The sequence below is a fragment of the Carettochelys insculpta genome, chromosome 7, assembly GCF_033958435.1.
Source record: "Carettochelys insculpta isolate YL-2023 chromosome 7, ASM3395843v1, whole genome shotgun sequence".
NCBI lineage: Eukaryota > Metazoa > Chordata > Testudines > Carettochelyidae > Carettochelys > Carettochelys insculpta.
The window spans coordinates 25,720,164-25,737,816 of record NC_134143.1 but is presented as its reverse complement, the minus strand read 5'-3'; the positions used below and the strand labels follow the sequence as shown (position 1 = coordinate 25,737,816).

The following is a 17,653-nucleotide window of genomic DNA, read 5'->3' as shown; positions in this document are numbered from 1 at the left end:
GCTTTGCATTGTGCTTAACTCACATTAGTGCAAGTTAACTGCAACTCAAAATCATGCATTTCAAGGGTTTACTGTATGGCGGCTATTGCTTCAGAACTGGTTGGACACCACACATCCATGCTCTCAGTGAAAAGTGGTGTCAGAGTTTCCATTTCTCATGGAGGTGGAGTAATTAAGCCAATTTAGAGAGTGGTATCCCATCAGCACTTTTTGTCTTTGATCATTGGTAAAGCATGGTAATGAACACATGCCACTAAATACAAAGACTGCTTGTGCCTCTGTGCAGGAGATAGACTCCAGAACTTCCATGGGTGGGGGAGAGGCAAAGGAAAAGGGGTTCAATTATCTTATTTTTCCGCTCCATGTATTAACAATATTAACACAAGCCATGTGGAGATAATTTCATTTGCCTTTTTGGACTCCGTCTCTGAGGTTTGCAGGACTTCTCAGTGCCTTAAGATGATTCATGTTGGAAGGAAGAAAGGTATATAGGAGCTCTGCTTCTTTCCTCAAGGCTACCTCTACACTAGAGCATCTGTCAACAGAAGTTCCTGTTTGAAGATATCTTCTGACAAAACTTCTGTCGACAGATCACGGCCACATATGACAGTGGATCACTCTGTCGACAAAGAGCGGCTGAACTGCCTGGTTGCTCTCTAGACAGAATGGCCAACCAGCAGCACAGCAGACAGGGCTGCCCAGTGAAATTAGAAGCTCTGTCAAAAAAGGGCCCCCTGAAATGTCCACACAGCTTTTTTCCCCCCGACATTCTGTTGAGAAAGGAGTTCTGCCTCATGGGGGGAGGCAGAAGGCTATCCACAAAAGTGCAGAGTTCTGTTGACAAAACCCATTTCTAGTGTGGACACTGCAAGTTTTGGTCGACAGAACTCTCTAGTGTAGCCATAGTTCACCAAGGACCCCCTTCAGTATCTGTGGAGGAATATCCAGATCCTTTAGTTTAAGGAAATTTTCCTCCCCAGTCCAGGAAAGAGAGGAGACGCAGCCCCCGAATTGGCTAGATAGCTTTCTCCTCCTCTTCTGTGAAATTACCACACTGCGAGGGGAGCAGTCACAACTACTCAAAAATAAATAAAAATGCAGGTTGTAAAACAAAATGGTCAGAAGAAATTAACTCGCAACTTGGAAGCGGATCTGGTTGCCTGAGCTGAAGGGCACACTTTGGTCCCAGAGACTCCAGGAATAGCACTGAACTTCTCATGTAGGGTATTACCACATTATGTATGAATGAGGAGCAAAATTCAGCAACAGAACTGGAATACCCAAGAATTCACATTTGAATATGCCATCTGTAGTTCAGAAAGAATGCCTCAGTCTTTTGCTGGATTTAAAGCTTTATTTATAGAAACAGTGACCTGCATTAATAGCAGCAAGATTTGAATTGTATTTAAATTCAGTACTAATAATAGGTTAATATTTATGTACACAATATTTAAACCAGGACATGCTACATACAGCTGCAATTTTAGAGCAGAAAGGACAGACGTACAAACACAAAAAAATTAGACAGACTCAATAGTAAAATGTCACGATTAATTATTTTTTCTCAGACCACTCAGGTGGATATAGTCCAATGGTGCATTAGAATTTCTTAATCTGATTAGCCGGGAGATTGGATTTGTCCAAGTCATCAAAGTATGGATGGTTCAAGGCCATTTTGCCAGAGATTCTTTTTGCAGGATCATAAATTAACATTTTCTGGGGATAAAAATAGGTTAGTTACTTATGAAGTGTAAATAAATTTATTTACATGTAAAACATGGTTGATTTTTTTCTACCAACACTTCAAGAAAAAAATGAGTTCTCCTATATGCAATGACTTCCAAGATCACTTTAACTATGAAGCTTCAGTTTAAAGCTATTTTAACCCACTTTTCAAACACAACAATTCTCTCAGAACTTCAAAATATGAAATTAACCAAGCTACTGTTTCGTAATTCACCTATTTGTATCAGGCATGCTTTTACAAGCAACTCTGAGCACTTCATGGCAGCATTTGCTTTAGTTTTAATTTCATGGTAGTGCAAAATTAACACCCTTGCAGGATATTTTCAAGTATTCCAGACTAAGAATTGTATGAGGTGGCAGAGTAGTGCATGTTTGTTTCCCTAAATTCAGCATTTTTCAGTGGATGCGAAGCTGAGTATCCACAGTTTGACAGTCAGTGATTGGTCTTACATACAAAATATGCTGTTTGAGCATGAGTGACAACTTAAAGTAAAACCCAGTTTGAGGGGTATTCAAGTGTGTACAGTGTAGTTGGGGTTAAAGACGACTAGAGATTTTTAATAAAAAACAACAGAGAAGATTGCAAGATTTTGCTCCAAGAGAACAATGATTAAAAATTGATCACAGATGTTACATAGTACTTTTCCTAGTTTTAGTATCAAGGGGAAAAGGAACCATTTTACTTACTATGGCATAAAGGAGTCTTCTAGGCTACATAGGGAACCATTTAAGTTGGGATGGGGGGGAAGGGATAGACAACCCACAAATTTAACCTCACCTGGACTACACTTTGTAGTACGTCAGTCCCAAAACTAAGACATGCCTATGAATGGCATAGATCTTTCCTTTCTGAATTGCTGTGCCCTCTTTTCATTTAGTTAGAGTATACTTTTGATAGGGAACTCCCCCAAGTTTCACTTATCTCTTCCCTCCCTCCCTCCCTCCCAGACATCACCAATAAAGACAAGGAAAAGAGCCAGTTCAGATTCTGGAAGGTGGGCAAAGACAATGATCCTCCCTTATTCTACTAGGAGGTCTCCCACATTGACTTTCCAAGCCCTGAACTTCAGTTGGCTTAACAGTCCAATAAAATAGAAAATGAATACGGCTTCTGGCTTAAGAATAATAGAATCCTAGGGCTGGAAGGGACCCCAGGAGGTCACAGAGTCCAGCCCCCTGCCTAAAGCAGGGTCAACCCCAACTAAATCATCCCAGCCAGGACTTTGTCAAGCTGGGACTTAAAAATCCCTAAGGATGGAGATTCCACCAGTTCTCTCAGTAACGCATTCCAGTGCTTCACCACTCTCCTGATGAAATAGTTTTTCTCTAATATCCACCCTACATCTCCTCCTCTAACTTCATACAATTGCTCCTTGTTCTACCATCCATCACTGAAGAGATCAGCCTCTCTCCATCCTCTTTAGAGCCTCCCTTCAGGGAGTTGAAGGCTGGTATCAAATCACCCCTCAGTCTACTCTTCTGCGGACTACCCAAGCCCAGATCCCTCAGCCTGTCCTCATAGGTCATGTGCTCCAGCCCCATAATCATTTTCACTGCCCTCCGTTGGACCCATTCCAATGCATCCACATCCTTCTATACTGAGGGGCCCAGAACTGGACACAATACTCTAGATATGACCTCACCAGTGCCGAGTAGAGGGTAATAACTTTTCTAGATCTGCTGGAAGTGCTTCTCCTAATACACCCCAATATGTCATTAGTCTTCTTGGCTACAAAGGCACACTGTTGACTCGTATACAGCCTCTCATCCACTGTAATCCCCAGGTCCTTTTCCTCTGCACTGATGCTTAATCAGTTGGTCCTCAGCCTGTAGCAGTACTTGGGATTCTTCCGTCCGAAGTGCAGGACTCTGCACTTGTCCTTGTTGAAGCTCATCAGATTTCTTTTAGCCCAGTCCTCCAATTAAGGTCATTGTGGACACTATCCCTACCCTCCAATGTATCTACCTGACCCCCTACCTTAGTGTCATCTGCAAATTTGCAGAGGATGCAATTCATCCCTTCATCCATGTTTGTAATAAAGATGTTGAACAGCATAAGCCCTAAAACCAATCTCTGGGGCACTCCACTTGAAACTGACTGCCAACCAGACATTGAGCCATTGATCACTACCAGTTGGGCCTGACTGTCTAGCCAGCTTCTATCCCCCTTACAGTCCATTTATCCAATCCATACTTCCTTAATTTATGGGCAAGAATGTTGTGAGAGATGATATCAAAAGCTTTGCTAAAGTTAAGGTATATCACATCCATTGACTTTCCCATATCCACAGAGCTAGTTACCTCATCATAGAAGCTAATCAGATTAGTCAGGCACGACTTGCCCTTGGTGAATCTATGGTGACTACTCTTGATCTCTTTCCCCTCTTCCAAGTGCTTCAAAATAGATTCCTTGAGAATCTCATCTAGGATTTTCCCAAGGACTGAAGTAAGGCTGACAAGTCTATAGTTCCCTGGGGATTGTCCCTCTTTCCTTTTTTAATGATGGGCACTACACATTTTCCTTTTTCCAGTCATTTGGGACCTCTCCTGATCTCCAAGAGTTTTCAAAGGTAATAGCCAAAGGCCCTGCAATGACACCTGCCAATTACCTCAGTAGTCTTGGATGCATTCAGTCTGGACCCATGGATGTGTGTACCTCTAGCTTTTCGAAATAGCTCTTAACCTGTTCTTTTTCCACCAAGGCTGCCCAGCTCCTTCCCATACTACATTGTTTAATGCAGTAGTCTGCCACCTTGTCAGTGAAGACAGAGGCAAAAAACCAAACCATTGAGTACTTCAGCTTTTCCCACATCATGTCACCAGGTTACCTCTCTCATTCAATAATGGCCCCACAACCTCCCTGATTACTCTCTTATTGTTAACCTGTCTGTAAAATCCCTTCTTGTTACCCTTCACATGCCTTGCTAGCTGCAGTTCCAATTGTGTTTCGCCTTACTAATTACTCTCCTGCAGTCTTCAGCAACAGATTTATAATCCTCAGTTATCTGTCCAAGTTTCCATTTCTTATATTCACCATTTTTGAGTTTAAGCTCACAAAGGATTTTCCTGGTAAGCCAAGCTGATTGCCTACCGTATTTGGTTTTCTTACAGAGCATCAGGATGGTTTGTTCCTGTGCCTTCAATAAAGCTTCTTTAAAAAACTTGCCAGTTCTCCTGAACACCTTTGCCCTATTACCTTCCATGGGGATCCTGCTCATCAGTTCTCTGAAAGAGCTGGAGTCTGTATTTTACTGCTCACCTTCCTTTCTTTTGTCAGGATCTTGAAATCCACCATTTCATGATCACTGCAGCCCACTTCTACTTCTCCTGTTAGTTCTTCCCTGTTTGTTTGCACACCAAGTTTTAGCCCTAAATAACATGCTACAGCTCATTGACATTCCTGAAGATAGGGTTTCTAATGAGTACTGACAACCTACATTAGCTAATTTTGGAGTTCATGCACTTGTGGGAAAAACTCAGTAGAAAACTTGAGTATGGAGGTTATTCATAACTCTGAAGTGTTTGTAACTTGAAATATAGTTCTGTCAAAAGTTTTCAGAAACTGAACACTGACTTAAAACAGCTTGGAAGCTTTATTGTGTAGAAGAAACTGTTTAACTAAAATGAAATTACAGAAAGTTTCCTTACCATGTCAAAAGTTTTCTAATCTCTTCCTTGTTTCAGTAGTTTAATATAGTACTGTACTGCATTTGCTTTTGTGTGCACATGCATGCATCTGCCTGATTGCATACTTCTGCTTAAAATGACATATGTGGTTTACTGGTCATTTTGTAATTCGTGTTCATAACTATGTATGTAGAACCAGTATTAAATCTACAAGTTAGCTACCAGAAAGCTTTGCAACCAAGTGCTTTTTAGTGTTGTCTGCTCAAAAATGCAATTCATATAGAAAAGCCATTTCGAGGGCACTACCAGCTAACTACAGAGAGCTTTCTGTACTATTTTACCCTCTGCGCTGTTAACTGACTGGATGTTTCTAGTTGCAAGATGAGTCTGACTAGTGACTGTTAAAGGCACTTAAAAAGGATATGCTAATGATATTGAATAATTACTACTGATAAGGCAAGTTGAATATGGTCAGGGAAGCAATTAAGACTTTAAACATTTCTGTCTTCGTATCCTAGTTTAACATATGGCTTTACCTTAGCAAGCTACAGATACGATTGCCTGAAATCTGAGCTAAAATTGGATTTCAGACCATTGAGACTTAGTTGACTTATGAAGTGGAGAACACTGTTGGATTTTTCATTAACGTTCTCCAAGGATATGGACTATCCATTAAATAAATGCCCTAGTCTCAACACTCAAGCTAGAAAAGCTTGAGGAAGACAGCTAGATAGGCATTTTATAAGTCTGCACAAATATGTGCACTCAAATTGTGTAACAAAAATTAGTAACTTAAAACAGTGTAAAGCAGAAAAATTATTCATGAAAACTCATTCACAAATTATGGTTTGTTCCCTATTTTGCTTATTTATGCCAGCACAGGGGTTCAACCCTTTTGACTCACGGCTCTCCCAAACTTTCTTTTCCTGCAGTTTAGACTTTGAGCTTTCTTTCCTCTTTGTGAGCAAGACTTTCCATCTTAATCTAGGTGGAACTGGAGTCATAAATATATTCAGTCCAATCAAGGGCATTACGTTTTACATAAAAGTAGTTATTTGATCCTGTTGTCTAACTGTGCATAGGCCTTTTAACACATACAGTAGACCCCCCCGACTTATGCAATTTTCCTGCTCCTGCCAGGGGCAGCAGTCATGTTAACCTGAGACATGCGCAACTTGGTTGCGCATATCTCAGGGTTTACCGTACATTAATATCCACAAAGTTTTCAGGACAGTATTTTTTAATCTCAGCATGAAAAAGTGCTAATAGGCATTGCAATCCCATGCACCAAGTCACAATGCCACTCCCTCTAATTTGGGCTGGCCACCCCTCCATCATATGCTCTGCTTGTTTTACATTTGAAGTCTGGGTACTCTTTAAGAGGGAAGACGTATAACTGCATAACTAGATAAATGCTGATGACAAAAGAAAAGGGTTTTTGAACTATTACCAGTGTCATTACAGAGAAAGGAAGCCCTTGGTAAAAAGATTCATCATCCTTGCTCTTTCATTTAGTGTTTTGGAGGTCATTACTCAGCCTTAAAAAAAAAACAAAACAAAAAAAAAAAAAAAAAAAAAAACCACAAGGAAAGACCATGGACTTCATGTTAATTTAAGCTGCACTGGTACAGCATATCTACAAGCAGGGATTTGTAGGAGTATCACACACCACCACTGCCAAGTCCTATGAAATAAAGTTATTTTCACTTTTACTGCTCCACAGAGGTATTGAGATCAGTGTCACACGCTTCAGGAAAAAGTTGGCATTTGTTTGTTCCTCCCCTCCCACAAGTTAAGAATCCTAGCTGATATTGTTACTAATTTCTAAAGATTTTAATAAGGCCCTCCAAACCACGCAAAATGAGAACTTGTATTTTTTTATACTGAAAAGTAGAGAAAGGCCGAGTCCTTCCACTCCTCCCAAGATTTTAATCCAGTATTTTACAGGTTATAAAGAGCAGGGGAATGGTTGGGCTTGCAGTTCAACGTATGTGACTGAGAAACTGGTTTTGACACATAAAAATGATTCTGAAGTTTCCTTTAAAAAAACCTGCAGTTCCAGCACTACAATTCCACAAACCAAACATTGGTTCAAATGAACTTTAGAAGTACCAAATACAGCAGACACATCTCTAACAAAAACTACTTACACATCACCTGACTGCCAACCAAGTAAGGTCCGGGGGGACCCAGTTTACATTTGCAAAATCAGAATGCAAGGTTGTTACAAATTCCACTTCCTGCAAAAAGAGCTGAACAAGAGAAGCTCATTCTTTTGGCCCAGAGATTAGAATGCAAACAATACACTCAGTATATCTTATTTAAATAAGAGCAAGCTAAAAAGGATGATTCAAGATAAATAGAATGCAGTAAGTTTTTGTCATATGCCAGTTTCTAAGAATTTGCCTCTAATATAAAAACAAGCTGTGGCTGACTTTCTGCTTATATATAGCTAAAAAATGTGAAACCAAGAGATTAACAATCCAGAAACCAAACCTGGAAGGAATCTAGGAATCCCTTCCAATGAACGAAACTGGATGAATATTCAAATTAGGCAGTCACTAAACTCCTGCCTGCTTGTCCTGTATTATTAGAGTTTCAGCACCTTTGCATTACAGTTCTACCCACCTGGATTAAGCTACTTTTAGATACCTTTGGTACTTTTAACCTCCTACAGCCTCCTTCAGAGAAGAAACTTAGATGAAAAGCCACTTACAGAGAGCAAATCTAGTCCATCTTCATCTAAGTTTTTGACATGAGATGCCAGACTGCCAGGTTTCCACTTGGGGAATGTATTCTTATAGTCTTGCAAGGATTCCACCTCAGGCCACACCTCATTGTTGGGTGTCCCTAAAGCTCTACAAAAGAATTAACAAATAGCTGATAATTTGAATTCTTGCAATTTAGGAATGCATTATTAGAATGTTATTGTAGAGTATAGCTTCATAAAAACATTGTGATGCTATGAATTTATCGGAAGAGTTTGTCTCAAATACCTAAAGATTCTGAAGAGTTGATCAATTTCAGAGTCTCCATGGAAGAGTGGTTTCTTAGTTGCCATTTCAGCAAATATGGTGCCTATACTCCAGATATCTACAGGAGTTGAGTAACGAGCGGATCCTAGCAACACCTCTGGAGATCTGTACCACAGTGTCACTACCTATTGGACACAGATATTTTGATTAGTAATGTATAGTTGTATTAAAATTTCTAGCTGGTTGAACAAAAGTATGGCTCCCCATCATCCAGTGGGAAAATTGTTCCAATATATAAATTCTTCTAATAAAATATCACCAGAGATGTTGCCCAAAAGACTCCCACAAATAGAGATTATTGATTTATTTGGAATAGCACTAGCTGAAGTAATTACACTTATTCCTCAAGCAGAGCAGGATGCATGTTTCTGGCTGATGAGCATACAAACAGATTCAAGTATGTTAGCATTTTGATACAATCAATCAAGTTCTGTAATGATCTGTGGCAGAATTCCCAATGATTCCAATGTGTAGTTGTTTTAGGTGGTATAGTTAAGTTCAGCGCATCTCAGGGTAAATGGGTATAATAAACTTGAATTATAGTCAGTTTAAAAGTTATAAAACCACCTAGTCAAGATTCATTCCTTACACCAGTATTTGTGGTATTACACTGTTGTAACATTTATCAAAATGTTCTAACAAAATAAATTACTATTATGATGCCACTACAGAATGAAAATGAAAAAGTAGTTTCACTCTTGCAGTAATCTTTTTGAATTTTAAGTTTTTATAATGATTTGTACTTGACAGTATCCTTTTAACTACTTCATATTAGCAGTATGCATTTCCTTGAAGAAACTGATGATGAAGAATAACTGATACATAATAAATAACTCACATTCCATGGTGCCTACAAGCCCTAGTTGTGTCAGTTATGGAAGAAACACTGCAATTCACTTACCTCATGAGTGTATACCCGGACAGGGATCCCAAAGGCTCGAGCCAATCCAAAGTCTGCTAATTTAATTACTCCTTTGTCATCTATTAACAAGTTTTGTGGCTTTAAGTCTCTGTGTAGAACCCTTCTTGAATGACAGAATACAATACCTTGCAAGATTTGGTACAAGTAACTCTGTTGGAGTGAAATAAGGGGGAACATTTTTAAAATGACCTTTGCTGAAAACTACTCTTCTGTATCACGTGGCTCTATTTGCTTACATCAGCTCTACCATTAGAGTGGATGTACTATAGAAATGGTTGGCTAAGAGACAAAATATTGCACGGTGAGTAAACTTTACATCCTTCTCTTCATGAAAGCAACATAACTGATCTGATTAATGCAAGAGAAGACATGCAACAGAGTCGTTCAGTATTCAAATACAGTAAACCCTCAATTTTATGGACCCTGGTTTAGCAGACCTTTGGGAACAACAAACATCCCTCATTGGTCCTGAAGTCCTCTGGGGTCTGTAAAATCCTAAATCCCTCCCTCCAGAAAGGGACGTAATCACTGCCATAGCCTAGAGGAGCCTCTACGCGATTCTCCCACTGGGGTGAGGCAAGTATGCAGGCAGACAGCACTCACATATGTGCCCCATCCCTGGTGAGAGGAGCACGTGTTGGCTCTGGAAACTGCTTCTCCAGGCTGCGAGGTGGTCCCTCCTGCCACGCACAGTGGGATGGGGGTGCCTCTAGCTACACCCAGCAAGGCAGCTCCAGCCATGCACAGCGAAGCAGGGTCCCAGCCATGGCAAGGTCTGGTGATGGCTCTGGTGAGTGTCAGGGTTGCTTTTTTTGTTTTGTTTTGTTTTTTTGGGGGGGGAGGGGTGGGGGAGATGGGGAGAAATAAACCCTTGCATTTAATGAACTTTCGGTAATAACGGACAACCCTCCCCCCATTAGTCTGATAAATGGATAGTTTATTGTACTTCTGTTAGAACCAAGTCACTTTTTATGCATGAAATACAACTAAAAAGTTTCAGGGCGAACCAGCCAAACAATGTTCAATTTAAAATTCAGAAGGTCCACTCCTTAATGATACCAGCAACTTCTTCCCGAATCTACTCTCCTCTGGGGTGAAAGGAAAGAGACATCAAAAACAGCCATGCTGTTTTAAGTATTTCTTTTAAAAAGACAGATGTTTCCAGCATGGTAGAGTTCACAGATTGCTCTTTCTGTATCTGTATATTTAAAATACAAGAAAAAGTTTATATAGTGTCACTGGTAGTTACTATATTGACTCCTTACCTTCACAAGCATGGAATCTACATACTGGCCAGATGGAACAGAATCCAAATATTTTTTGAGATCCATAGAAAGGAATTCAAAGATGAGATACAGTCTTGAATCTTGCATAAGCACATCCTGAAGACTAACAAGAAATATATCTATGATATATTCAATACTACGTCTCCCCTGAACTTTGTATATAGCTTGAGCTGTAATGTCAGTTTAAACCTCTTTTCCAAAAATCTCTCTGGGAGAAATGCTAAGCATTTTCCTCCACATAAAAAAAAAAAAAAAAGAGAGAGAGAGAGAGAAAACCAGTGACTTTGTCATAAATCTGAGCTGGCATGAGTCATGGTTATTTGCACCACTCCCCCACCCCCATTGTTAAGCAGTGAGATTCAGTGCAATTTAGGAGATCAGGTACAAGTGAAATTAATGAAATCGGTAGTGCCATGCCAACATGAAACTAAGAATTCAGTCTTCTAAGTGGGAGGGAATAGAGCTCTACTAATCTAGGAAGTCTCAAAAGGTATAGTTGTGTTAGTATGTAACTTTAACAACAACAAACAGTCCTGTGGCACTTGGTCTCTAAAGAGATAGAGGACTGCTTATAATCTTCTAGAAAGATTGTGGGACACAAAGAGAGGACACACTGAAGCTTTTAAAAAAGTGGCATACAAGGTAGTATCTAGTGCAAATTTTGAAAATAAGACTCTCTCCAAATTCCATGAGAGTTTTATCTGTGCCTAAATTACGACATTATGGGCCCAATCTCACTGAGCTTTATAGAAGCAGAGCTCTATTTCAGCAGGGCTCCATGTGGGAGAAGTCTACATGGTGACATATCAGTAAAAGATTGGAACTTAAAATAGGACTTGCAGTTTAGCCATTCTTATGCTTCTTGAGATGCGGATCATGAACTGAACCCACAAGCAAGACATCATCTTTAATCTTAACTAATGCTATCAACCAACCACCACTTAAATGGTAAAGCTCTGCAACTTTAGTTATGAAACTGTTGTAAGAAAGACTGTTAGGGATTTTAAAAAAGTAGTACGGGCAACCAGACTGTACAGAGGTCAAAAGATCAAATTTCAGCATGCCACCTCAGAAAGGTTGTTGACCTCTTGTGTAGGCTATGCTTTAGGAACAACACTCTTAATTCACCTCAGAATTTTTTTTTGATGCAACTACACCACGTTGTTGACTCCCTCACTCTGTGATCCACTGTAACCCACAGATACCAGGCAGCAATAACCATTTAGCCAGTTATCCCACATTAGGTAGTTGTGTATTTTTTTCCTTTTAAGTGAAGTAATTTACTCCTGTCCATCCTGAATTTCATCTTGTTGATATCCATTTCTCTCCAGTTGGAAGAAGTATAGCTATGCTGTACAGATTCCAAAGTGACAAATGAGAATCTTGAAAGATTTCCAAAATGGCATGTGGAGGAGTGAATAGGAAAGGCAGAAAGGAAGTGCAAAGGAACAGAATATGGGGCTGTATTAAAGATTTGTAGCTACGAGAAATTCAGTCTAAAAAAAAAAAGGCAAAAACCCCATTCATTCACTGAAGCATTTTGTAATCCTTTGTTAGCATGGGAGGAGAGAGTGAGCCCTTCGCAACAGAGAAAAATGACTTATACCTGAGAATATCTTATGCCTACCAGACTATATTTGGATGGTGTAGCTCTTTTAGTAAAGAAATTTCCCTGATTGCTGTGCTAGGAACACCTTCTTCCTCACTTTCTAATCGAATTTTCTTCATAGCAACCACCTGGCCTGTGGATTTGTGTCGACCCTTATATACAACACCATAGGTACCTGAACAAAACAAAACAAGAAGTTGGCACAAAATGCAGTCTGGTTTTAAGAACGGATCAAATCACGTGTAGTCATTTCAGATGAAATAAAGCTTTGTTCTACATAATCACCAATGAACTGACAACTCAATCTGGATAAGGTTAGCATTTCATTTTATTAATTTTCTGTATCTATGCTATCAGAGATATTTTGTGTGTTGCATGCCAGAAGTAGATAGTGCCATTAACGGTCAGAAAAAAAAAAAAGGTGTTTTTGGCAGCTGGACACGCTAGCTTAAAATTTTGGAATTACTTGCACAAGTAAAATTCTAAACGATCTACGGATTAGGGACGTTAAAGTTTAACCAGTAACCAATAAGCCTCATCCAAAACGGATGAGGTTAACCCATTCTGGTTAACTGATATGGGCTGGAGCAGCCCCCAGCCCCACACTGTGACTGTAGGCAATGTAGCTGGGCCAGAGCAGCCCTGTCTGTGGTGGCATGCTGAGAAGGCAGCTTCAGCCTAGTCGGGTTGCAGCAGGCATCCTGTTGCAGACAGGGGTTGTTCCAACCAGGCTGGAGCAACCCTGCCCACAGTGCACCCAGGGCCACCACAGACAGGGACTGATCTGGCTGTGCTGGAAGTAATTCCTAGTGTTTAGCTGGTTAACCAATTAAACAGGCTTTTACATCCCTACTAGAGATTATTTGAATGAGATGGCTAGTTTTGTTTCAAACAGGGGTTTTTGTACTCTTGTTTTTGTAAAATCAAAGTTTCATTTCAGTGTAACAAAATGAACAGAAATACTGTTAATAGGTGGCCTTTTTTATATACAGTTGCTTCTTTGAAGTATTTTCTAAACTGAGTATTTCTTCTAAACTGAGCTGATTTACAAAAAAAGATTAAAATTCTTTAGTAGGAAAGCAAATCCATACATAATAAATATATTTACATACATGTTTATGTAATACTTCTGGAAGCTCACAACTTCATGCAGTATAAGTGTTTTACAATAGTTATTTCCTATAACAGATTTACAAGAGTGAAAACTCCATGGTTAGCCACTCACTCTCAATAAATCAGAGCCAAATTGTTGTAAAGTATCATTAGGCCAAAAAAACATGGTACAATATCTCAAGTCTACATAAAATCTAGTGTTTATGATAAAAGTATAAACTAATCCCAAACTGTATACACTAACTTTAAAGTAGAACAAACATTGATAATACTTGTACAGAAGCACTCAATATGCAACACAAGTAATCTCCTTCCACAGCAACACACTATTGTACCTGAATTACAATACCCTAACATTACTACTGCACAGCAATGCCATTAACTTAGCATCTTCATAGTTAAATGAATGATGTCAGATCATATTTTCACAGGCAGGATGTAGTCCAGAGCAAGGATATATCAAAAATTGATACTGATCTTCTTGGTGTACCCCTAGAAGAGAATGTAAATGGGTCACAACTGCTTTTATGCCACAGCACAATCTGTGGGCCAGGCAGTGCATCACATTTCAAGCAGGAGGGAGCCACAAGCTCTTGAACTGTATAGAGGCAGACCACAAAGCCTTCAGTCTGTTCTCCTTCCACTCTCTGAGGGTTAGGGGTGGAATACAATATGAGATGCACACAAATAATCCTCATGAATACAGGCAACTGACACCACACAGACAGGAGTTCAAACTTGCTCCATTGGCACTATATCAAGGAGCCTGAGTGAAATTGTGCACTCATATATTCAAGAGTCACAGGTTTACCCAGAAACTTAAGTGTACCAAGACATAAACTGAAGAATAAGCTTCCTTATGTTTAACAAATTTATAAGTCAAGTTACATAGTGCAAAGGATCATCCATCAAGTGTTACTCACCTTCACCAATCTTCTCTATCTTTGTGTAGTCATCCATTGCTATTAGGATTAGCCTTGAAATAGGAGACAGGAAGAGAAGACAACAAAAATCAGAGGTAAGTGGTTACCATATTAAATGCACAATACAAACAGGCCATTGAATATATGGCTGGTTCCTATTCTCCAACATATAGGGCCTACCAAATTCGCTGCCATGAAAAACACATGGACCACGAAAATCTGGGCTTCTGTGTACATTTACGCTATACTATACAAATTTCATGAGACCAGCCTCTCTCAGATTGGGGATCCTAACCCAAAAGGGAATTATGTGCGTGTCCTGTATTGCCACCTTTACTTCTGCATTGCCTTCAGAACTGAGCGGCCATTGAGCAACAGACGTTGAGCAGATATCCAGCTCTTCAGGCAGCAACTCACCAGTAGCAGCACAGAAGTAAAGGTGTCAATACTATATAATGCTACCCTTACTTCTGTGCAACTGTCTTCAAAGCTGGGTGGCTGGAGAATGGAGGCTGCTAAGCACCCATCACTTCAGGCAGCAACTCTGCCTTCAGAACCAGGCTCTGGCCAGCAACCACTGCTCCCTACTGCCCTGCTGTCATAGTAGCACTGCCACTAGCAGGAGCACAGAAGGGCAGCAGTACTGGAAACCCAGCCACAATAAGTTTGCAACCTCTCCTAAAATTCCTTTTTAATTGTGGGGATCCTAAATCAATACACCTGAGATCTAAATATCTGAAATAATGGCATTTATGATTTAAAAAATCCTAACACCATGAAAGTGACCAAAACAAACCATGAATTTGATAGGGCCCTGCCAATATATATTGTACTGTGAGAAATTAGCTTAGTTTGGGAACGTTCTTAATGTGCAAATAAGTTTTGTATAATGCTTAAACTAGGATTTGTCCAACTCATTTAGGACAGGATAGCAGGGAAGATACTTCCCTTACTATTTGCGCACACACCTACCTCCATAGCAATGCCAAAAACCTCTCCCCCCACCCCCCCCAAATTTGGGGGTGAAGAGGGAATAATGAGAAGCAAAGGAGAGGCTGCCCCCAGAATGTTCTGACCACCCACCCCAAGAGTCCTAGCTCCTTCCTCCCCAGATCATCTAAGCTATAGTTAAGAAACTTGTACTTCCACACTTTAATACTTTCACATTTAATCAACAGAGGTATATGAATATTTTCTCTAACATATATAGATGCCCCAAGCACATTTGCTTGTACAGTAAACCTGCAAAAAAAGCAGCTTCAAGTTGCATGTAACTCACCTTAATGCGAGTTAAGCACAACCTGAAGTTGCTCTGTCAGGCTAAGAACCCTTCTTCCTGTTCTCCCCCTGTGGTGCCACTGTCAGGCTGACATCTGCACAGCTGGGGGAAGGCAGGGAGTGGTGGGGAGCTGGGAACCCAGGAGCAGCCTGGCAACTGACCAAGGCAGCAGTCCTGGTCAGTTTCCTGGCTCCAAGGAGTGGAGGGAAGCAGGGAGCCAGGCTGCCCCTGGTTCCCAGCTCCCCTTCACTGGTTGGAGCCAGGAAACTGACAAAGAGTGCTGCCCTGGTCAGTCTCCCAGCTCTGCAAGGAGAGGTGAGTCAGGAGCCAGGCTGCTTGGTTCTCAGCTCCCTGCTACTTGCAGAATTCAGAAAACTGACTAGCACATGGCTGGTCAGTTTCCCAGGTCCTGCAAGCAGCAGGGACTTTGGAATCAGGTTGCCCCTGGTTCCCAGCCAGGCTGAGAGCTAGAAAACTGACCAACTGTGGTGGGTTCCTTAGTTTCCAGGCTTGTGCAATCCCACGGCACCCGGGAACCAGGAGGCAACTTGGACAAGGGACAAGTATAAACACATGATGTGACGTCATATAATGTTCTGTACAACATCTCAATCTATTCCATTTGACACTACTAATCAGAGACAGTAAGTTTGGAAAGGGTGTACTATATCATTATTTGCATTTATCTGATGTAGTTTGATAAAATTTTATAAGGAAGTAAACAGTTAAATCTGTAGATGGAGAAGGGAGACAAGGGAAATAGAATCAGGCCCATGGGTGAGTAATGTCCAAAAGCTTTTCTATAACAGTGAAATGAAAATTGTTTTCATGTTGGTGTAATAGTACATCTTTAACACAATTTATTTCAAAGGCTCACAAAATAAATCTCTATGTAGTTTGACAGGATCATTCTCTGAAGTATTGTAGAGGAATAAACAATTTTTTAAAGAGTATCGTGGGAAGGCTTTGAGGTTGGTAACCTGATCACCCAACATTTCAATTTAGATAACAACAAAAAGTTAATAATTAATACCATTTTTACTACAAACATATGAGAAAAGAGTAAAAGAAACATTATTTAGAGCAGAGTCCTTTTGATCGTGAATACCATGAATTCCTACAGTGTTTTCATACAAAGTTATCCGATTAACTTTCATATATATTACCAGTTAGATTATGAAAACTGAAAGTGTTTTAAGGTAAATTATCAACCTGAAAATTTAAAGCTATCATTCATATGTTAATCCTGCCCCGGAAGTCCGCGATCCATTTATGGTTTTACTTACGTTTTCCTAATTTAACTCCTTTCTAACCTTCGTGCTGTTGTATGCAAAAAGCGACACAAAGGGCAGAGCTTTCTACGCACAGGAAAGGCGTGAAGGGGATGTACGACGTACTACCAAATGCTCGAAGCAGACAAACTCAAGTATTCCCCCTGTCTAATCCCTACCCGCATTAACTGCTCGTTACTTGTTATCTCCCAGCAGCGAGCGCGGCCAGGATTAGGCTAGGTTCCGGGTGCTCCATGCAGCGCCTGAGCTGGCCCCGTTCCCGGGGCAGGAGCTAGACAGCTGAAGGGTTTGTTAATTTCTAGGCCTCCTTGGCTGCTGCAGACACGTCAGGCGTCTTCCCGGGCAGGGGGGCGGACGGTCGCAGGCCGAGTTCCTGCTGGTGCTGCCGGCCCGGCGGCCCGCAGGTGGGTACAGGGGGCGCAGGAGACTGACGCGCGACTCGCTCCTCGTCTTGCTTAAGCCCGTTAAGTACTCAGGGCCAGCAGCGCCGGCCGGGCAGGATGTCCCTGACCGACGGCCGGAGCCGGCACCGCGGCGCGCCACGCCTAGCAGAGAGCAGGCCCGAGGCCGCCCTGGCCAGGCCCCAGCCGCGGGGCTCTCGGCACCTGGCTGTCAGCGAAGGCGACTGGCGCGGCCCGGGAGACCGGTCCCAGGTCCGGCCCGTGCCCAGCTAGAGCGCCCCGGCCCCCGTGTTCTCCGCCCCGGCCCCGTAGCCGCCGCCGCGCGCGCTCACTCACCGGCCTGCCCAGCTACCAGCACACAGCGAGCCGCGGCGCACTTTGCTCCAAGCGTCTGCGCGGCGCCGATTCGAACGAGCCGCG

At 41.3% G+C, this 17,653-nt stretch overlaps 1 protein-coding gene across 1 annotated transcript; it reads right to left on the bottom strand.

Moving 5' to 3' along the window:
* Positions 1-1,352: 1,352 nt before the first annotated feature.
* On the bottom strand, positions 1,353-16,846 carry CDK1 (cyclin dependent kinase 1). The gene is made up of 8 exons (XM_075000149.1): positions 16,827-16,846; positions 14,262-14,314; positions 12,244-12,400; positions 10,596-10,719; positions 9,310-9,480; positions 8,370-8,533; positions 8,090-8,231; positions 1,353-1,716 (listed from the first exon to the last, which is right to left on the bottom strand). The coding sequence occupies exons 2-8, from the start codon at positions 14,296-14,298 to the stop codon at positions 1,600-1,602; spliced, it is 912 nt and encodes a 303-aa protein (XP_074856250.1). The 5' UTR covers positions 14,299-14,314; positions 16,827-16,846; the 3' UTR covers positions 1,353-1,599.
* Between the last annotated feature and the right edge of the window lie 807 nt (positions 16,847-17,653).